Below are 22,809 nucleotides of genomic sequence, written 5' to 3' on the forward strand. Positions count from 1 at the left end.
TCCCTTGGACCACAAGGAGATCCAACCAACCAATCCTAAAAGAAATCAGTCCTGAATATTCACTGGAAGGGCTGATGTTGAACCTGAAACTCCATTACTTTGGCCACCTGATGTGAGGAACTGACTCATTGGAAAAGATCCTGATGCTGGGGAAGATTGAAGGCAGGAGAAGGGGATGACAGAGGATGAGATGATTGGATGGCATCACCAACTTAATGGACGTGATTTTGAGCAAGCTCTGGGAGTTGGTGATGGACAGGGAAGCCTGGCGTGCTGCAGTCCATGGGGTCACAGAGAGTTGGACACGACTGAGCGACTGAACTGAACTCCAGCCCTGGTCATCATAGCCACCTAGGAGCTGAACCACCATTTTCTTAGAAGACAGGAAAAGACTTCTCATCACTCACAGAGCTTAAACTAGGAAGCTCAGGCCTAGCGTTTATTTCACTTTAGCCACCAGGCTTCCCAGAAACTACTGTTTTTTCTTTCAAAACATTGTCAGATCACACTAAAGAAGCAGGGCCTTCCTCCTCCTTGTCCCTCCGTGAGGCAGGAGCCAGTCAGCCTGGGAGGAGCCACCGTTCTAGTCTCACGGCACCTCAAGCCTCTGTTGTCCCTGCGGAGGTTCCCATGCTAATTATGTCTCCTGTCTCTCTCAAGTTTTTATTTGTCCAAGAAGTGGGCTTGGAACCTTCTGCCAGCATTTTCTGAATCTCTGCTCTCTTTTAACTTAGGAGCCAGGGAAGGGTTACAAAATTAAATTTTTAAAACTTTCTGTGACGCAGTCCAGCCGCCGAGATCCCAGGCCTCCCTGTCTTTGACCGGGTCCTCGAGAGCGGTGGTCCTCTGCCACAGCCGTTGTTGGTCGCTGTCCCCGCTGCATTCTCCCACCTCCAGGTCCTGCAGTGATACTCTGAGGGGGTGGGGCCGTGTCTGAATCTTCAGTGAAGGAGAGAAGCATCGAGTTAGAGAGAGACCAGCTTGGTAGTTTGAGTCTGAATGCTGGATGCATCAGAAATAAACTGCCCAATTCTGAAGAACAGCTACTCAGATGAAGACAGCTGAGTGCCAGGCCTCTGGTTCAACACCACGACTTTGGTATCATCTCAAGATCAACCAGAAGCTGGTGCTGATGCCCATGAGGAAGGCAGAGCCCCTGAGCAGAACTCACATGTTTGCAGACTGTTGGGATTCGGGGTACATCCAAAGTAGCCCAGCCTTCAATGTCTGGACACACAGAGACCAGTGGGGACTCATCACTGAAGGGCTTGGGTCCCCGGCCAGGGTTGGAGGTGTGGCTGGAGCAGCTGCTGGTTGAAAAGAGGGAGTTCCTAGAAGACGGTACCTGATAATGATAATGCATCCAGGGGAAGCCTGCACAGAAGCTAAGCCGCATGCGGACCTTTTCCTGAATAAATCCTGAATGTCCAGTAGAGGAAGATATTCTGAAAATGAAAAACAATTGCGTTAGCTGTTCCAGAAAGAAATTCATGGGCTTGATGGAATACAGGGGCTAATTGGTTGGCTATTTATTAAAATAAATCTAGAGCTTAGAATGGAATATCCCTAATAATTTGATTGTTTTGCTGTTTAAGAAGGCGCATGATGCACAGCGCCTGACCATGTCTTTACCAGGGCAGCCCAAGGGCTGCATCTGCTCTGGCCAGCTTAGTGAGCTGGTCTGTGGGAGCGCATTCAACTCCGCAGAGCAGTGTGTCCTCGAGGCAGGGTGGACTTGCTGGGTAAAGTCCTGGGTGGGAGTAGGAACTGGGGGACAAGTAGGATTTGAACCAGGAGCTAGAGAAACAGGAAGGGTGAGACCTGCAGAGAGGGGCTTTCCTTGTCTCCTGAGTGCCTGTCCTGGTAGCCATTCCCTTCCCGCCCCACTAACTTTCTAGAAGGGCTCTGATACCCAGAAAAGCAGGTGGCTGTGTGTGGCACGTCTGTTCTTGCTCCTGGCAGCGCCTCCTGGGGTTGCGTTTCCTGGGCATTCATGCGAGTGCGCTTCAGCTTTCACCCTTCTCCTTCTCCTGCAGTTTATCTCAGTTCAGCGAGGAGAATATGATGGACCCCTACAACCTCGCCATCTGCTTCGGGCCCTCACTGATGTCGGTGCCTGAGGGCCACGACCAGGTGTCCTGCCAAGCCCACGTGAACGAGCTGATCAAAACCATCATCATCCAGCACGAGAACGTCTTCCCCAACCCCCGGGAGCTGGAGGGCCCCGTATACAGCAGAGGAGGGAGCACGGAGGACTACTGGTAGGGGGCTCGGGGCTGGAAGAGGGTGGTGTCACCCACACCCACTGGCCTGGGGACCAGATGGCCCAGCGAGGCCGACAGACACACCCTGCTCCTCCCCGCCTCCCCCTCTGCGGCGTGGCAGGCCGCCGGGCCCCGGGGTGCTGTCGGCCAAGCCCACTTGACCCAAACCGCAGAGCAAGTACCACTTTAGACTGCCTCCCTTCTTCACGTGTTCTGCGTGGCGAGGGACCATTCTGAAAGATGCAATAACAATAGCAGGAGCATTAACAATCTCCAGGAAAGGAAATTTGATCCGGTTGTACACAGAACTGCCGCTCATCAAGCAGCAGTCTCAAGGTCCTGCTCTAGGCTGGCGGTTGTGGGAGGAACAGTCCTGCGTCCAGGGAATTCCTCTCTGATTGGGGAGAGTTCAGATAGGAGACGTACTTTGCTGACTGTGAGTTCATACAGTGGTAGTTTAATAATGATGTCAGACATTTGTGACGAGAAAAGGGGTAAGGTCCCTTTGCAGCAGGTTAGGCCCGCTTTCCCCTTAAAGCAGATTTGTTGTGAGTTTGCCTGGAAACCGAGATATAAAAGGAATCTTTCGGGTGTATCTTTACTAGACCCTTCCATTAGACAAATAACAAATCACCATTTCCATCTTATAGATTAAGTCACTGCAATCTAGAGGCCACCCCAGCAGGGGGAGGGTCCTAGCCCTGACTGCTTGACTCAATACAGAGTGCCACCCACTGCCCCCCAGTGCCCCCCGTGTGCCACTTACAGGGTCATTTTCAGACTAAACACGAAGACAATTACCCAGTATCCCTCACCACCTCCTCCTCCTCCCCCTCGCTTCTTCCCCTAAACAGTGTTTCAGTCTGGGCTGAAAGCATAGGCCAGCCCCAGTCGGATTCCATCTGAATTCAACATCTGGAACCAATTCAACCAGCCCCATTGCTGTGGACTGAGGTCGGGGGGGACAGAGGAGGCGGCTTACTTCATTAGAGGCCAGTCAGTCCATGCTTCTCCCTGACGCTCACAGAAGGAGCCTCCAGCCCAAGGAGTGAGGAGAGTGCTAGCCGTACGTCTGCGAACATAAAAATGCCACTGTCGCGGGCTCGGGTCTTGACTGTCCTGCAGATCCTGGCCTCTGGGGCTGAACTGGAGAAACCTGGGCTCGCCAGCTCGGAGAGGGAGCTTCTGGTCACTTGCAGATGGCTTGGCGGGGACCAGGGAGGCGGTTCAGGTCTCAGCCTTCTGGCTGGTGGGCTCTGGGCAGCTGTCTTTGTGTATGTGACTTGGAGAGTTGGTCTCCCTCACCTGAGTGTTGAAACGCTGTGGAGCGGTGCTCCCAGTTCCTGCCTCACCTCCCTGCTCGCGTATCACACAGCAGCAGGCTCTGGACCGCTTCCAGGGCACAGAGCCTTCCGCCCTCCGTCACTCCCCAGTCCCCGCCCAGCCCGGCAGGGGTGGCACAGCGGGCATAGATGGGAGGGCGCCTGCCTCCCGGGTCTGCCCAAGGACTTCTCCCAGGCCCTCTCGGCTGTGCGGCCGGCATTTGTGGGCAGCCGCTGGGGAAACCGCGGCATTCGTCAGGGGCTGTTACGCCCACAGACTGGGTGGCAGGCCAGAAGCATCCCAGGTTCAAGAGTGGATGATGCTGGGAAGGAGCCGCTGTCTGACCGCTGGCTTCCCGGCCACTCAGAAGGCTCCAGCCTCTGCATCTGAAGAGCGAGACGTGCCCATAAAGTGAGCTGAGATGGACCAAGACCCTGGAGCTGGGCTGGGAGACAGAGCAGCCAGGGAAGGGGGGGCCAGGCTTTCGGGGGGCCCCCTGAAACGGGGGCCTGGCTTTCCGGAACTGCCTGCAGTGTGGCATGCTGGGCTGCTGTTGAGACTGCAGCTGCTGGCAAGGCTGGGGTGTGCGTGGGGCAGGAGAAGCATAGCATTTAGGGCTAGAAGGGACCGTATAAAGCCTCAGCTTGCCTTTACCTCAGGGCAGTGGTTTTCCAAGTGGGGTCCACAGACCAACAGCACCTGCCTCTTGTGGGCTGGTCAGAAACACAAGGGCTCCAGCTGTGCCCAGACGAGTGAATCAGAAACTCTGAGAGTGGGTGAGGCAGTCTGTTGCCCACATACCATCCAGGGCTCCCTCAAGATCGAGCTGGTGCCTTAGTGGGTGGCCGCACAAGTGAACTTAGAGGCCTGGGGGAAGGTGAGCCTTTGTTGGCCCTGAGCACCCCAAGAACCCTGAGGGTTTCCAAAATGTCACCCAACTCCTTCAGAGGGTCTTTAGGCCTAGCAAACAGTGAGAAAGTGTACCCACATTTTCTGATAAGGAGAAAGTTTTCCCACAGTGCTGTCTCTTCTGGAGAGCCAGGGATGTCCCGGCTGCTGTTAAGAAGCCCAGAGAGTTCTCGGTCCTCCCATAGTGCTCTCTGGCGTCTGGAGAGCCTCCATAAACCGGCTCGCTTCATGCAGGGTAGGGTCCCATCTCATGAGGAGGGAGGGCTGTAACTTAGCCCACACACAGGCTCACGGAGGCTCAAAGGTGAACACTGAAGCCAGGATGTGGGGTTGAAGGATGGTGGTATCTCCATGGAACTGCCTGGGAAGACTCACTTTTTGCTGCCAGAGGAAGAAGCCTTGGAAATGAACAGGCTTTTCTCTGCTTCTCGGGAAGCAAGAGCGTCCTTGTGCCGCTCCCCCACGTGCTCTGCAGTCCAGATCAGGGATAGAAAGAACTTTCCTAATAACTTCCCTGTTCATTCTCGATTCTCCGCCCCGCATGACCTTAGGCTCCACTAATTTTGTCAAGAGCTTGACCCAGCTCACATGCCGTGCCCTTTGCAGAGTCCAGCCCACAGCCAGCTTTCTCCCCTGCTTTTGTTTCCCACTCACTCCTATGACTCACCTCCTGCTTTCTCACCAGTACCAAACCACAGAGCAGCCAGAGACATCAAGCAAAATAAGAAAGAAGGAAAGAAAGCACTGCCTGTTAATTACCCCTTCTTATTTCACTAAATCCTTGCACACCTCTGTGAGAAACATAGAAGTATATAGACCATTATCCCCAATTTATAGATTAAGTAGCTGAGGCTCTAAGAAATTAAGTAATTGCCCAGCATCACACAGCTACTGAGTGTCAGAGCTGGTTTTCAGATGCAATTGTATCCGATGCTAAAGCCCAGTATTTCCCTTCCACCTTGCTCCCTCCAGGAACTAATTCACCTAAAGAAATGAGCCTTGAGGACCTGAGTCATTCTGTATTTTTGAAAAGATTTCTAAGTTGAAATGAGGTTCCCTTTGTGTCAAGATATTTGTAAGTTCCATGTAGTCTCCAGTAGTAAGCTAGCAGGAGCTAGCCTAGAGACTTCCCAGAGCCTTGTGTTTCATTATAAGCATCTGCCTGTAGTGTGTGATCAGAGCGTAAGATTCCATGCCCAAGGAAGCTGTGTGAAAGAGAAGATAAGAATTTTGGTTCCTCTTGCTTCTGTTGCAGTGACAGCCCTCACGGAGAGACTACCTCGGCTGAAGACTCAACCCAGGATGTGACCACAGAGCACCACACCAGCGATGACGGTACGAGGCCCCGAGTGGGGTCAACGGGCCGCTGGGGCATGAAGCAGAAAGGAGCGGTTACACATCCTGTACTCCCACCCTGCAGTCTCCTGGGAGCTGCCCCCAGCTCTCCTGGTTCCCATGCTCACGCCTTCCCTTTCTTGGAGGGACAGCCCACCCCCTCAGATTGAGTAGTCTCTGTGTTAGAGCAGAGGTGCAGGGCTGGACCTCAGCCCTCCGCCCTTCTCGCCCCAGCTCCCTGCCCCTCGCCCACCTCCCAGCTCCTATCTCATCTGGCTGTCTCGCCAGCATACTGTCAGTCCCTTGTCACAGCCCAGACTCCTGCCAGGTAGCTGGAGACCAAAGTGAAGGAGCGCTCGTTTGAAAACCAGTGAGCCCAGGGATAGGGAAGCTGGATGCCAAGAACCCAGCAGAAGCAAGCCAGAGGGGGCTGGGAATCAGGATGCAGAAACCACATGCTCTCACGCCTGCCGACTGGAAAAATTGACCCCTTCCAAAGCGCAGACATGCGCTGCGCGGCCTGGCGGGTGTGCGTCGAGAGCTGGAATGCACAGCTGTCGTCCGTGGGCCTTGGCGGTGCCCATGATTTATTAGGGTCTGTCCGGCCAGCACATTCCCTGTCTTGCCAATACTTCTGCACCTCCATTTCTGGATCGCCTGGGCTCTGGAAGTCTCGGCAGCTGACAGGGGGCCTCAGAATTTTCTGGGCATGAGAACGAAATGGCACAGTCTTCAGTGTTCCCTGCTCCCTGCCTTGCCATGAATTCTGTAATCCTAAGCCAGTTTTTAAAGGAGAAAAAAAAAATTAGGATTGCTTATTTGGCTCCTAAGGTCAAATGGATCGATATGATAATTTGCCACATGATGGGAGGAGCGCCAGTGAACTAGGGAAATTTGTATTTGACTAGAGCCTAGTGTTCCCCGGCACTGCTAGAGGCTTTATGTGTCTCATCTCTTACTCCCTAGTAAAATCAATAGAGCTGCTATTTAATAGTTAAGAAAACTGAGGCCAGAGACAAATCCAAGGCTGTACGGAACTGAGCCTGGGACATTTAGACAGGCCTGCTGTACCGAATTCTCCAGCAGATGCAGCAGCCCTGACTGTCTAGGTGTGGTCTTGTTTGAGAGCAGTGTTTCTTTCCATGACTCAGAATATCTGACTTTAACCCTAAGTTCCTGATTTCTAGGATCCCTCTTTTTTGCTGTCCAACCTCTACCTGCAGCCCAGAGCAGACCATGAAAATGATACAGTAATAACAGTGACTGATGCAGGCAGCTTACTCTGGGCCCTCACTGTTCTGAGCACCTTTACAAATGGTTATTTATTGACTCCTCGTGCCGACTTCATGAAAAAGGCACTATTCTTTTCCTCGTTTTATGGACGAGGAAGCCGAAGCTTATACAAAAGTAGAAGTACATTGCCTTCGTAAACCTCTGTTAATTCTTCAAATCACTTCCATGTGCATTTTTCCACGTACTGGGCACAAAATATATTTCCATATTTTGCTCTTTGGAAAGCTGATTGGGTAAGTTATTTTCTCTTTATAGAGACTAAAAGTTCATGTTCTAGTAGGGGGAATGGATAACCTAAATAGATTATTTAAAATGCAATAATAAGTGTTCTAAATTAATGGAGTTATTTTACAGCCAAAAAGGAAATAACGCTTACAACTACAGTATGGCAGGTTCGATGATAGGGGTTGGCATAAGGCTCTCTGGAAACAGAAAGGAAGTTACTCGAGGAAGCAAGTGATGTTTGAGTTGTGACTCAGTGTGTTTCTTCAGGCAGGTGAGAGAGAAAGAGGGATTCCAGGTGGAGGGAACAGCAGGAGCAAGGGCAAGGGAGGGCATGTGAGTGCTTTCAGGGGTTTGCACCATCTGCTCAGGAATTGCTGGCTATTGTGTATCATCCGTGACTTATTCTCACACTAGCTTATCTTCCCACCACTGTGAGTTCAGCTAACTGGGCTCTTCCACCCAGTTGCCGAGTCTGAGTCCCAGCAGCCTGTTTGCTTCTCTCCACCCCTCTCAGAGTGTGAGCCCATCGAGGCCATTGCCAAGTTTGACTACGTGGGGCGCACGGCCCGAGAGCTGTCCTTCAAGAAGGGGGCATCTTTGCTGCTTTACCAGCGGGCTTCCGACGACTGGTGGGAAGGCCGGCACAACGGCATCGACGGTCTCATCCCCCATCAGTACATCGTGGTCCAAGACACGTACGTTGGGCGCCCTGCACCCTTAGGGGCCCCTGGCCGCCTTGTGGGAGCGAGTCCTTACTTCTGGAGCCCAGGAGGATGAGGGAGACCAGCCCCTAGGGGGCGCCCGCACGGTCTGCGAGAGTGCCCAGAGTCAGACACGGTGGAGAATTGTTTTCAATCTCTCCACTCTACTCCTCCGCCAGTCACATCTCCGCCTCCCCCAGCCCATGCTCATCCACAATTATGTACCTGATGAGTGATAATGAGGGCTAATTATTTGACCACTTACAGTTCCTTTCTGGAACGATCAGGTTGGGAAAACGTTTTGATTTCTCTTTCCTTTTTTTAAAACAATCGTGTTCACCCCAACCTGTTGGGTCACTGATGGCACTTGTCCACTTGCAAATGAAAATGTTGGGCTCATTTTCTAGTAGAAATGTAGCGTAAGCAGCTTTGTGGAAATAACCCAGCTCATTTAATGAGGTTGATGTGGGGAAAGACGGGGGAGAGGACGGGGAGGAACGCCGGGGAGCCGAGGGCCGTGGGCCGATCGCAGACAGACTTCCTTGCGTGGGCTGTCTGTGGAGTCCCACCCTCTGAAGCCGTATCTCCCCGTCAGGAAGGCTTTTCCCCGTGGCCCCCAGACCTGCCCACTGCCCAGCGCCCCGCCTCTGCCCCCGACTCCCCTTGGATGCGATGCTGTCAATGTTTTTAGTCCTCCCCTTAATATTATTTTTTAAAGGTTGATATCCTGAATGAGTCTGCGCCCTCCCAAGCCTCTCCCCGGCTCGCTCTGCGGGGAAGTCCTCTCCCTGTTGATAACATCGCACACCTGGTGGCCATCTGTGCGCGGACAGGACCCTCCCAAATTTAGCATTATGACTTCACCGCAGGACCGAGAGAAGATGAATTGTGGGGGAGAAGGGGCTTTCTTTGTCATCAGTAGCCAGAGGGCCCGGGAGAGCAGTGGCAAGAAGTGGGACCGGCTTGGACACTCTAAGCGGGGCTGGATGCGCTACGACAGAGTGTGGCGGGGTCCTGCCTCAACGCCGGCACCTCCAGAGCCGCGGCAGAGCTGACTGTCCCTCTCCAGTGCTGCTCGGGACCTGAGCACATAAACCGCAACCTGCAGGAGGTGGCCCCGGCACCGCGGCCCCAGGAGAGCAGCAAGGGGTAGAAGGCAGATGCCACGAATCCAGGTGTCCCCTAGCCAAGCTTTCCGGAGGAGCTGAGGACCCCGCAGGACTCGGCAGGATTATTTATTTGTATTTAAGTGACCCTCCAGAGGCCCGTAGCTCCCCTTGCCTCTGCTCCCCGAGCCCAGCCAGGCGTCGCTGCTGCCTCAGAGCCGTTGCGGGGTCGCGTGTGTGTTGGGGGGGCCATCTTGCCGATTTAACACTGCTTTTTGTGTTGTTGTTGTTTTCCCCTCCTCCCTGCCTGCCTGCCCCTCCTGCCCCAGCGAGGACGGTGTCGTGGAGAGGTCCAGCCCCAAGTCTGAGATTGAGGTCATTTCTGAGCCACCTGAAGAAAAGGTGACAGCCAGAGCGGGGGCCAGCTGTCCCAGTGGGGGTCATGTAGCCGATATTTATCTTGCAAACATCAACAAGTAAGCTCTGCTTTTCATTTTCTGCTCCCCTGAATGACTTGCGACACCCAGCCTCACCCTCTGGCCTAACCGCCACCTCCATCCCTGTGCTGTGCGTAGGGCCCCTGCTGCCCACCTGACCGCTTGCATGTGCCCGCGGCTGCTGCAGGGCAGACAGGGCCAAGGAGACGTCCACAGACCCCGTCCACAGGCCCAGCGCGCGGCCGTCACCCTGAGGGCCGGGTGCACCCCGCTGTCCCCGAAGCGGCTGTCCGCTCAGACCTTCCTGGCCGTCTGACTGCGAAAACTCTGGGCAAAGCTGCAGTCACTTCACACAGCTTAGTTTTATGCTGTTTCTCAGAGGTGCCTTCTCGTTTTCAGTTTTGACTCAAATAATAGTCTTGGACATCTTCCTTGGCCCTGTCTGTTCAAAAATCCAAAGCCTCATGTGTCTTCAGCCAGGTTCGCGTTGCCCCCAATGGTTTATTTTACCCTGTGTCTGTTTCTCCCTCATCCTGTGTTCACTCCCCTGGAGGAAAGGAGACCACTCCCCACCGCCCACGGAAAGCTCCGTCCTGAGGTCTTCATTCATTGTCTAACCCCAGCTCCCTTTCCTCATGCCCTTTCACACCAGAAGAAACAATTTGCCATTCCCCCACTGCTTTAGCCAGTGTATGATCCTGCCCTACTAGTCCTTGTGCAGATGCCCACTTCCGTCCAGCAGGCTCGTAACTCTGGCCCCCGGCTCTCATTGTGGCTGTTAGCAACATCCTGAGGTTTTTACTCTGCTCGCGACCGATCTGGCCATCTAGAGGGATTCCACGCCCGTGTGCTGCTGCCTCCCCTAGAGACATTCAGGTTATTGGAGAACTAATCTCATCTCAAGGGGCCAGACACCAAGTCCCAAAGCCTGCAGACCTCTTTCCGCCAGACCCTGAAACCTGGCCCAGTGCCAGCAGGATGACAAGCCCCAGGGCGCTCCCGATGAATATGGATTGGAGATGATGTACAGCTTTTATTCCCCTCTGGCTTTGGAGGAATGAAATGATTTGCACATTGAAAACCTGTTAACCGTAGCCTCTGGATACTGAAACTGGAAGGAGAATAAAAGATGCTTGTTGTTTTTAAACTGCACCAGGTCGCCCAGATCTCTTGGCTTTATTCCAACCAGACGGTAGCAGGGGGAGTGTTTGGGGCACGTGGCTCTTTCACCCTCTTCTTAGTAAAGTAGCTGATTCAGCTCACTTAGCCAGTATAGTTCTAATTTAAATTAGACTGGTAAAAAAGACTGAGGATTTTATTCATTTCCCTCCAGCTTCATACCCATTGGGAGGGCCAGCTAGTAAAACGTTAACTGTGGGCAGATCGCATTTTCTTCCTTATTTACAAGTCTGTGTTAATTATAAGCCTATAATCATAAGGTTGTAAGCCTATAATTAACCCAGAAACCAAGGCAAGGTCGGTGGAGGGAGAGTTAGCTAATTTCTCTGGTACATATTTTTAAGCTGTCATATATTTGTTGCCATTTGTACAAAGGAATTGTAGAGGGTAGTAGCCAGAATAGTCAACAGATGAACATCTGGTAGAGCTCCTGTGAACTCCCTGGTTGGGGTAACAGGATGGGCTCTTGGAGGACGCGGTCTGCCCAGACTACCCGCTGGTCAGGGGTAAGCAGCGGTTCCCCGGCGCATCTTGCCCTTCGGACTGATTCAGCCATACCTCCCGCCCCACTCAGCTCTCCCCACAAGCTCCTTCTCTTGAGTGCCCTGGGTTCTCTCCTGAGCCCTGGGTTCTCTCTCACCCCTGGGCCTTCCCATCTGCTGTCTCCTCACCTGGTCGATTCTTCTCCCTCTTCAGGACTCGGTCTGATGATTGAGCTCTTTGGAGAAGCCTTTCTGACACCCATGAATTCCTCAGGGCTGAGTTAGGTGCCCTTATTCTGTATTCCCAAAGCAATCTCAGGACTCAAGCTGGACTCAGATCCCTTGACACCAGGAACGCTGTCTCCCTCTCTTTACATCCCGGGGGCCTGGCCCACACCAGCCGCTCCATGTGTCTGCCTCCTCAGCAGTTTTGGCCTTGTGAGTCAGCCCTCCTCAAGTGGGAAGAGGAAATCAGCAAAGAGTTACTCGGGCGTGGCCTTTCATTTCAACTCCACACATTTATTGAGCACCTGCTGCTGTGCCAAGTCATTCAGAGAGGAGGAAGATGTTCCCTGCCCTCGCTCAGATGGTAAAGTGTCTGCCTACAATGCGGGAGACCCAGGTTCGATCCCTGGGTTGGAGAAGGAAATGGCAACCCACTCCAGTACTCTTGCCTGGAAAATCCCATGGACAGAGGAGTGTGGTAGGCTACAGTTCATGGGGTCGCAAAGAGTCGGACACGACTAAGCGACTTGACTTTCAAACTTTTTCTTTCTTTCTGCCCTCGGAGCTCTCCGTCTGGCAAGGTGAACACCATACAGACAGGTAACTAAAAAGTGGTTCCATAGATGCCCTGAAGGAACAGAATTGAGAGGGATCGAGTCTGCCTATCAGTGGGGGTGGGTGCCAGAGAAGACTTTGCAGAGGAAGAAAAGTCATTTCAACTGGACCTTATACGACTCTGAGGACATCCTTTATCCACTCAAGAGTGGCTGACCCCCAAGGTTAAAGCTACTGAGACAGGCAGCTTCACGAGTGGCTACAATGTGCCAGATCCCAGCCAGGCCCAGGGATTTCTGATGAGGAAGACCTCCCTGGTGAATAGGACCAGGACTGGCTAGAATCCTGGTCCTGCCCCAAGGACTAGCTCCTTATCTTCAGGGCCTACCATGCTGATCCTTCCCCTCTTCCATCCCCAACTCCCACCTCAGCCTCCGTGGCCCTTAGTAGATTCAAGATCAGAGCTGCCCAGTGGCCATCCCAAACCAAAAGTCACATAGCCTCTTACTTTAGATCCTTTAAATATGATTCCAAGAGATAATGAAATTATTCGGCAGTAATCTCCAAGGCAGCACCTTGGAGAAGGCAATGGCAACCCACTCCAGTACTCTTGCCTGGAAAATCCCATGGACGGAGGAGCCTGGTAGGCTGCAGTCCATGGGGTCGCTAAGAGTCGGGCACGACTGAGCGACTTCACTTTCACTTTTCACTTTCATGCACTGGAGAAGGAAATGGCAACCCACTCCATTATTCTTGCCTGGAGAATCCCAGGGACAGAGGAGCCTAGTGGGCTGCCATCTATGGGGCTGCACAGAGTCAGACACGACTGAAGCGACTTAGCAGCAGCAGCAGCAGCAGCAGGCAGCACCTGTATGAGTAGGATTCTGCCAAACCATTTCATCTGAGAGCCTTAGTGGGCTGAAACAAATTGACTCAGAGCCTGGGTTCAGCCCAGTGCTGGATGACTTAGGGTCATATAGATGTATTTCCACCCTAGAAAATGCACAAATGTGGCCCAAGCTCTGTAGCATTGCAGCCTCTTGAAAAATACCGTTCGATATCTACAGAGTAAGCAACAGCAACCTCTTGCCAAAGCCCAAAATAATTACAGTCTCGTCAGTGGACTAAGAAACATGCTGAAATTTGGGAAAGTCAACTCTCCCTTTGCCATCAGTTCCCTGTCTCCTTGGTAATGATGAGACTTTTTTTTCCCTATCTGGGGCCTGGTTTCCACTCAAAGCAGTTAACGGAGGGTGGCTTTTCATAAGTCTGCCTCCCATTAGAAACTTTCACTTAATCAGACGTTTCTTCTGACAGCACCTTACATCTCAAGAACTCAAAGCCCATGACCACCAAGTAAGTATCCGTCTCTCCTCTGCCCAGGCCAGGGGTGGCAGGGGGACGGACCCAGAGAAAGCCAGGGAAGGTGAAACGAGAGAGGCGCGCTTTGTATCCTCTCCTCCCCGGAGTCTCTGGGTCCCACGCCTGCCTCTGTCTAGCTCACCCTGGCTTCCTCGGAGCCAAGGCTCCCTGATGACACTGCCTCTCTGTCTGTCATTGAAGGCAAAGGAAGCGGCCAGAATCTGGGAGCATCCGGAAAACATTTCGGAGCGATGGCCACGGGCTGAGCAGTTCCCTGACTGATTCCGCCTCCCCGGGGGTGGGGGCTAGCTGCCGCCCGTCTTCCCAGCCCATCCTGAGCCAGAGCCTCCCCAAGGAAGGGCCGGATAAGTGTTCCATCAGTGGGCATGGAAGCCTCAACTCCATCAGCCGCCACTCGTCGCTGAAGAATAGGCTGGACAGTCCACAGATCCGGAAGACAGTGACAGCAGGAAGGTCAAAAAGCTTCAATAACCACCGGCCCATGGACCCTGAGGTCATTGCACAGGTAACTGGGGGCTCTTGGGCAAATGGGTATCATGAGTCTACTCTCACCACGGCTGCTTAGTGTCGTCCACGCTCATGATGATGAGACTTGAGACAGAAATGTGCCTTGTACATTATACCCTGAGTTCAGGCTCTGTTGGACACTTAGACCTGATCATAGGACTTTCCAAGAAATTCGTCAACCCCTCTCTCCCCAGAAAGAACTCAGACAGAATAAAAGAATGCATGTTTCTTGCTCATACATGAGCTATTTGCAAGCTTGTTATAACTTTTAAAGCTAGTAGTTACAGATGGAGAATTTCTGATGGAGCCCATTCAGCCCAAGTTTCAAGTCTTGAGACCCTGGTAGATTTCAGTGAAATTGCCCGAGTGGTGAGACTCAGAGGTGGTTCTGGCCACCTTTCCATATCAGTGTGCCAGCCTCATCATCCCTGAGGCTCATCTCTTGTTCCTAGTGATAGACCAATGACCAATCAACAATCTGCTCCTGGTTGTGAAGGACCCAGATTACTCTGCCACTGGGGACTCGGGTACCAGAAAGGTTTCCAGCCTAGGCTTCCAGAGACAGTGGAGATGAGCCCCCTGGTTACAGGGTCTTCCATCCATGTATGCATCACACTGACAAATCTCTGTTTTCCATGAAATTATTAGAGATCCAGCCCCACCTCTAAAAATCCGTCTCTTGGGGCCACTCCAAGCAGTTCACTCAGACGTCTCTCCCAACTCTATAACTTTCATTAGACCAGGTAGGAACTAAGGGCTCACTGCTGCCCTTTTTTGCCTCAACCGAGTTGAGAGTCCCCTCACCCCAACTTCCAGGGGGCAATAGAGACCGGGCGTGGTCTCTATTGGCTTAATTGTGGTGCTCTGCTTAGGGAGGGTATGCCTGGCAAGCACAGTATTAAGCTACGGGCCTGAGATGTCTTGCTTGGCTAGCCTTCTGTATCTGTGTCCCCCTTAAGCTCTTGGCTGCACTCTGCCTTGCACTCCAGGAATCCTCCCAGCTCCCTCTTTGGCCAGGTGTTAGGAATGTCAGAATAGCTACATATCTGGAATAGCTACATAGATAACTCTAGCTGCAGAACAGGACCAAGGAGGGAGACAGAGTTCTTTCTGAACAAAAACCTTAAGGTTTGAGAGCATTGGAGGAATGAGTGAAATTGAACCACTGTCAACAGAAAGCATGCATCACCCTATAGGTCTTTGCTTAAAACTTGCAATTTTTGCATATGACTTTAATCCCAAAGGAGGAGTTGTGTGGTTGTTTGGGGGTGCCAGACAGAGTGTGTGGAGAGGAGGGGAGGAAGCTGGGAGGTCTTCCTGGGAGGCAGCTGGCTGCATACAAAGGGTCTTTGGTTCTGCCTTGAGCCCCTGAGCTAGGGCTGCTATTTCCTACTATCTGGAGTAGTGACCTGATGGAGATTGGCCTGTGCGGGCTCTGGCTCCCCGTCCTGGTCACTCCTTGGTCCCCTCCCATGGTGATGGGTGGAAGGAAATGGCTTCATCAAGATGGACACTCTCATGGGGTCGGGTGGGGCAGGGAGGGGTGGGGGATGTCCTGATGAATCCTCGGGGCCAGGGCTCTTGAACCGTCCCTCAGCCCTTGAGGAGGAGGGACTAACCCTCATAACCTTTGGCCTTTAAAGTCCAAGATAACAAAGATCATACTTCATCTCTACCACTGTTTTTTTTTTTAATCCTTATTATGTACAGTTTCAAGCACAAGTAGAATATGCACCCCAGGGATAGTGAATCCCATGTACTCATGACCAAATTCGTGGCCACTCCTAATTCATCCACCTTTCCTCTCCCTGCTGGATTACATGTCATCTCATCCAGGTGGCTCAATGGCAAAGAATCTGCCTGCCAAGAAAGAGACGTGGGTTCGATCCTTGGGTCAGGAAGACCCCCTGGAGAAAGAAATGGCAGCCCACTTCAATATTCTTGCCTGGGAAATTCCAGGGACAGAGGGCCCTGCTGGGCACTAGTCCATGGGGTTGCAAAAGAGTCCGACATGACTTAGCAAATAAACAACAACAACAACAAAAAATCCCGAGATACATCAGTGCATGTGTATAAAACCTGAGGACTGTGTTTAATAAGGATTTCAACCACTCTGTCTAAAGGGGGGAAAACCTCATGAGAATGAAAGTCCTTCCCTCCCATCTGAACACCACATATTAAAGGGTTTGGGCTGGATAAAATCATCTGGACACCTTGCAGGTGGTTTCTCCACGATTCGGCCCACGTTGTTGGAATAGGACCTTGGCGGGGGGGGCTTATCTCTCCATGAGCCTCACGCCCTCCTTTCCCGTCTGCAGGATATTGAGGCGACCATGAACTCTGCCCTGAATGAGCTGCGGGAGCTGGAGCGGCAGAGCAGTGTCAAGCACACCCCGGACGTGGTTCTGGACACCTTGGAGCCCCTCAAGACCTCCCCCGTAGTGGCCCCTACTTCGGAGCCCTCCAGCCCCCTGCACACCCAGCTCCTCAAGGACCCCGAGCCCGCCTTCCAGCGCAGCGCCAGCACGGCGGGGGACATCGCCTGCGCCTTCCGGCCCGTCAAGTCTGTCAAGATGGCGGCGCCCGTCAAGCCTCCGGCCACGCGGCCCAAGCCCGCCGTCTTCCCCAAAACGAACGCCACCAGCCCCGGCGTCAACTCCTCCGCCTCCGCACAGTCCACTGACAAGTCCTGTACTGTCTGAGGGGCGTAATTTAATTATCCTAGACAGGGGACTAGAGGGACTGACTGTTATTAAAAACCTTCCTATTTAACTAGCTTGGGGACTTCAGTTGAAACTTAGGTTCTAAGTTGTTCTTGCCTTCCCGTCACCCAAAACCTTGAGAATGAAGCCCTCATTATCGCCCTGCCCCCGGCCCCCTGCTGCCCCCAGTCGCGGTAACCCAGCCAGCTACAGTACATGCAGTCCTTAGGTTAGCCGGAGATGGATCTGTCCGCCATCGGTCACTGTGAAGTCGGGTAACGCAAGTCAGGGGCCCTGGGCTAGCGGCTCAGCCCCCGCAGACACACGGGACGCCTAACCAGACGGCTGGCCGCCAGCAGCGGCTCTCAGTGGCGTCTTGTTTTGGGTACTGGTTATAAAGGATCATATACAGTCCATGCTCCGTTTTACACACACACACACACACACACACACACACACACACACACACACACACACACACACACACACACACTGGTTATAGAGGATCATATATAGTCCATGCTCCGTTTTACACACACACACACACACACACACACACACACGTGGATTTTTCTAGTCTCTGGCATGTGTAGCCTCCCCTGGTTCTAGATAGACCGTCTCTTTGTAAGTTATTGTGGCAGTTCACACAGGAGCCACCAGGGGTCTCTGTTTCCGTTACAAATCTCATTCTGTTTGGGCCAGAGAACCTAGCCTTTGCAATCTCTCCATCATACGAAATTTAGCAGGATGGGACTGGATCCTGTAAACTGTCTGGGCTTGGCAGTTTCTGTCTTCTTTCTATTGGTGTGAATTGGTCATTGGTGTTTGCTTTTGCTCTCCTCCATTCTCTGGAACTACAACCCAATCTTATGGAACTTCTAAAGTTTTTCTGAATGTATAGACATTTCTCGGGGTCCTATCTTTGTCTCTGATGGACAATTTTCCATTTAAGACATCTTCCTGTATAAGACAGTTTTATAGTTGGTTCCTTTTAGGGTAAAGAGTCTTAAGACAGTTTTATTGTACTTGTGGCAGGTTTGGAAAAGGTAAGAAATGGGTCCTTCCTCCCACTTTTTTGGGTACTTAAGACATAAGATTTATTATCCTATTAAAAATTAAATTCAGCTTTGCTAATCCTAAAATCATTCCCAAATGAAAGTTTATTCTAAGTTTACCCCCTAGTTGGGTCATTCTACGAGGTCTCTCTTCAGGGACCAATGGGGCTTGGGGAGCCCTAGTTAGATTAAAGAGAGACAGAGCCCTTTAAAACTGATCTCTGTTTATCCGGACAAGGACAACTTAGAGAACTCTGGCCCCGAGGGCTTTAAAGTCTTTCCAAGGCCTGAATCTAAGAAAATCGAAAATCGGATGCTGACTCTTGGACTCCCTTTGGCCTTTATGGTTCTCCTCCAAAAAGCAAAAATCTTGTCTACTTTAATCCCTCTCCAGATCTGGTGCCCACAGTCCCAGCTCCCCCAACTCTCCCAGCATCATGCTGTCCCAGGGAGACCAGAGCTAGGGATGGGCACACCCCAGGCTCACGGGTCTCAGACGACTACTCGAGTTAAAGCTGAAACCCATTCCTCTTCTCTGTTTTCTGGTGTTTAAAACTGCGCTTTTTGCCTTGTTTTTCACAGCTTGGGAAAGATAGTGGGTTGCCATTCAGATAGGAAAATCTAAATTGTCTTAACGTTGGCCTAAAAGATCCTTTTCAGATTAACATTTGGAAGCTGGTAGTCATCTCTATGGAAAGCGGTAGGATTTTCCTCCTTCAGCGTGAAGGAAAAGAGGAGCTCTATGGAAAGTTGCCAGTTAGAAAAGTAGCCTGCGGCATCAGGAAAATCATCCCGCAGGCCAGGATGGAAAGATGGAGTGCTCCTTCAGTGAGTGTGTCGGCCTGTGAGAGGCAACCCACAGTCCTCTGGATCCTCAGCTTCTTTGCTCTGTGTGGTGGCCTGTCCTTGTCTGTCACCAGAACTTATGCAGGCCCTGAGGCAACAGAGGGCTTTCATAGCCAAGGATCTGTCTCCTTGCTGAAAGTGAAACCCCGCCCTTCACTCGACATTCCTTCTGATCTGACTGGCCAAAATTGGTGCCCACACCTGCCCTTTTCCTTTTTTCCTGGCACGTCCTTCTCTTAAGAAAGAAAAGGCAAAACTTCCTTAGTGACAACACCTTGGACCTGTTCTGTTGCTCCTGCCTTAGGTCTCTTTCAGCCCTGTACCTGACGTGCGTTCACCATCCTGCGGTCAGGGTCCATCTGCTGATCTGCATCACGGACTAGACAGTGTGTGAGTGCTCATCTGCTACCCCCTCTCTGGGCACTGAGTTGTCTTCCCCTCTCTGGTGCTCCTGACACCGATGAGATGGTCCTGCCCTGAGGACTAGGAACCCCAGGAGGAGAGTCCTTCTCAGCAGAGCTCATTGCGATCAACTGGAATCGAGGTTACACACTGTGATTTTTACACCGAAAAGCCAAGCAGAGCTGGCCACCCAGGGTCTCGGGAGACCAGTCTTCCTCAGATTAGCTTCCTAAACCAGCATGATGCTTCAAAGAGCCCCACTCTGCCCCTGGAGGCCTGGATCCTTTTCCTGGTGTGGACTCTGATGGGTCAGTCTTTGGGACACAGGTGGGGTAGAGCTACCAGCATCCCAGTTTGGAAAAGAGAGGAGTTTGCAGCCAGCAGCCTGTAAACTGGAAACACTGGTCTCAGCCAACCTCCTCAGGGCGCCCTGGTTTCTCCCCAAAGAGATGAGGAGAGATGACGCCAGCAACAGGATGAACAGACCACTGGAAGGGCTGGTGTATATGTACTTCGTGTTCAGAAGAGAAGTTAGATCTTCCAGGGAATTGCAATGTTGTGACGTCTGACTTGTATGTCACGTTTGTGTAAAATGGTATATTCTTTAAAATAGTGTTGATAACTGGAATATTGTATGTATGCTTGGAGATGCTTTGTGTGAACCTAAGACTGTCACTCAACAGATGTTGGATTGGGGAAAATCCAAAGCACAACTTCGAAATAAAATACATTTTTAGGTTTCGATGCTGCAGTTTCTATCCCTTCTCCACTGCTTGACATCTCCAATCCAGGAGTCCCACTGCCCGGGAGGGATTTTGATTCGTCTGCGGTTAATAGAGCCCTGCCTGGCAACAGGAGAGATGGGGTGACCTCGGGAGCCAACTGTCTCCTCCCTTCCCCAGCAAGACACAGCAGAGGTGCGTCTGGAGTGTGGATATTTTCCCCCAGCATTTTCATCTAGCCCATGAGTGGAAGCTAAGAGACTGTGTAGCAAGTCTTCCAGCCTCTCCATTGGGCAGTCTGTTGCCATGAGAACTGTTTCCTTCACAGAATCCACCTCTGCTGTTTTCACTGAGGACTGTTCTCATTGCTTTCTCTAGTCAGATTTCCCCACTTTCAGGAGTGGAGCCTGCAAAGTTGCTTGGAAGCTTTACCAGCCACAACCGAGGTTGACTGAAGGCTTTATTTCTTCCATAATCAAAGCCCTGGGTCATTCTGCCCTTGGCAGCCCCCTGTGTCTGCAAGAAGGGCTGACGCACATGTTTGTGCTGCTGGCGTGGGGTGGGAAGCAATGCTTTCTCTCCCTTAGATTCTGACTTTAGCAGATCATAAATTCAAGGATGACGTTATTCAAAGGTAATCATTTGAAATGCATCCTGCAGCCCCTCGGGCCCACACTTAGGTTTAGTGAGCTTACTCTAATGCTAGAGGCCCCTGGGGCGGGTCAGATCTCATACCCAGTGTTCAAGGGTCACACAAGGTATCCTATCCCAGACATGCTCCGTCCTCTCTCAGGTTTGCCACTGCCACCTGCTTTTGGTATATTTTCTGTTCAGCTTTCTCATGCCCTTCTAACGTGCCATCTCTTCTCCCTTGTTTTATCGTAAAGCTCCAGCTGGACCCTCTCTTGCTGGGCTCTTAGTCTTGGTTAAGTCAGAGTTGAAGCTGTTCTGCCTCCCTGTGCTGTGGATGAGTTATCACTCCTGATAGCAGGTTACAAGCTGTGAGATGGAGCTCACGCTTAAGCTGTGAGCAGAGGACCCAAAAGCCTTTTCAGGGAGTCCTAAGGCATAGGCTGGACAAGGCACTGGCGACCCACTCCAGTGTTCTTGCCTGGAAAATCCCATGGACGGAGGAGCCTGGTGGGCTACCGTCTATGGGGTCACACAGAGTCAGACACGACTGATGCAACTTAGCAGCAGCAGCAGCAAGGCATAGGCAGGTAATCCTTTTGGGTCCCCTTATCTCACATATTCTGACAGGAGCCTGATAGAAACTGGTGACGATGAACACAGTCAAAAAACACTCCTTTGATCTAAATAGAAACCAAAAAAGAAGACCAGGTGGGTCTAAATTGAGGAAATAGTCTTTATGATGATCTAATTTAAATGTGTATACCCATAGGCATATGAAGCTTCCTTTCACTCAGGAGTCAGAAACCCTGTGTATTACACATGCCAAAGACTCACTAGTCAGTTAAGCCTCACTGTGCACCAAGCACTGTGATACAGTATTGAACAGGAGAAATAGATAATAGAGCTTTCTGGTTTCAGGGAGGACAGAGAAATAAGCAAAATAAGTGTTACTCTAAAAATAAGATAGTGCCTATCTTATTTTAGGGAAAAGTAGAAAATTACTCAAGAATTCTGCTTGGTCTGGTCAAACTGAAATTACTATTAGGCATCCAGGTGGAAAGATCACATAACTCTTGGATATGGAGATTTAGATACAGATCATACCTGAACACAAATGTAGAAGCTATTATGGTATAGACGTATTCAAACTAGGAGATTCCCGGGAAGAACACACAAATGGGGGGAAAGAGAAGGTCCCAATAATTAGAGATCCAGCGGAGAGGAAGGAGCCAGCAGAGAGGGCAGTGGGGGTGAGTGACAGAGGTGGGTGGCTGGGGAAGGGCAGTGGGGGTGAGTAACAGAGGTGGGTGGCTGGGGAAGGGCAGTGGGGGTGAGTGACAGAGGTGGGTGGCTGGGGAGTCACAGAAATCCTGGGGGGAAGAAGTGCTGCAACGAGGATCGGCTGTAGATGAGGCCAGTGGACAAAGGTCATGCGTGTCAATAGCACCTGCCTTAGAGGGGAAACAAGCTGACAAGAGTCAGCTGGCAGCACACGGGAAGGGTCAGGAAGGGAGAGTCAAGGTCCTGGCAGTTCATTCAAGGCTTTGTTTTGAATGCCTAGTCACTCAGTCGTGTCCGACTCTTTGCGACCCCAGGGACTGTAGCCCGCCAGGCTCCCCTATCCATGGGGATTCTCCAGGAGAGAATCCAGGAGTGGCTTGCCATTTCCTTCTCTAGGTTGCTTTGAATGGGGGTGCATCAAAAGGGGTCAAGGGCCCAGGTTTTTCTTCTTAAAATGGACAGTATGGGGGCAGGTTTGCTCAGGGGCAGGACTCAGTAGAATAAGAGCAAAATTACAGAGCACAGATGGAAGGGCCGCCCGGGCCAGAGAAGAGGCACTTCGTCCATTTCAGGGGAGGGGAGGTGGGCTGGGAAGAGGAGGGCATTGCCTGTCCATAACTTCTTTATTTGCAGCAAAGTTAGAGGCAAAGCCTCTAGCTGAACACGTGGGAGGGGATGGCGACGAGGAGGTCTGCAGAGTTAGGAGGATGAGTGAAGCATTCATTTTTCCACACCAAGGATGACCACGCACGGCGGCCTGGTGAGCCCCCACCACACCTTCTCCGGCCACCAGCAGCCCGGCCCTGACGGCAGGTCTGTCCTTCTTCCCCCGCCCAGAGACCTGCTCGCACAGCCCTGCAGCGTGTCTGACCCCCGCCCTCGCCTGCCTCTCCTCTGCTCTAAGGCGTGAGGCAGGTGAGGAAGCTGACAGCTCGAGCCACGTCGGGGCAGAAAAGGCAGCCAGCATCCATTCAGGCCCTCCCGGGTAGTGGGCCCTGAACCTCGTTTTGTTTCCACACCGAATGGATGAGAACGGTCAAAGGACTTGATCGAGGCAAGTGAGGTCGCGACTCAAACCCCAGACGGCAAAGCCCTGCCCTTCCTGCGACCCCAAGCGGCCTCCCTCTGGAGCAGCAGATGTGCGCTTTCTCCCCGAGAGCTGCCATCAGAGACCCCCAACATCCCACCTGGGGTCCTTTTGCTTCCTCTGAATTGCCACTTCTACGTTGACGACTCCTCAGAGC

At 52.0% G+C, this 22,809-nt stretch overlaps 1 protein-coding gene across 4 annotated transcripts in view; it reads left to right on the forward strand.

The window, feature by feature from the left end:
* SRGAP2 (SLIT-ROBO Rho GTPase activating protein 2) overlaps positions 1-19,673 on the forward strand; it is a 254,878-nt gene extending 235,205 nt beyond the window's left edge. For 3 of the 4 annotated variants that reach the window (XM_019976412.2, XM_070767834.1, XM_070767833.1), the window contains exons 18-23: positions 2,037-2,261; positions 5,752-5,831; positions 7,864-8,044; positions 9,486-9,632; positions 13,598-13,922; positions 16,243-19,673. In XM_019976412.2, coding sequence (XP_019831971.1) covers positions 2,037-2,261; positions 5,752-5,831; positions 7,864-8,044; positions 9,486-9,632; positions 13,598-13,922; positions 16,243-16,626 — 1,342 coding nt within the window. In that variant the 3' untranslated portion in view covers positions 16,627-19,673. The other variant, XM_070767835.1, reaches the window with a different exon arrangement.
* The last annotated feature ends 3,136 nt before the right edge of the window (positions 19,674-22,809 follow it).

Source organism: Bos indicus, chromosome 16 (assembly GCF_029378745.1).
Source record: "Bos indicus isolate NIAB-ARS_2022 breed Sahiwal x Tharparkar chromosome 16, NIAB-ARS_B.indTharparkar_mat_pri_1.0, whole genome shotgun sequence".
Classification (NCBI taxonomy): Eukaryota; Metazoa; Chordata; class Mammalia; order Artiodactyla; family Bovidae; genus Bos; species Bos indicus.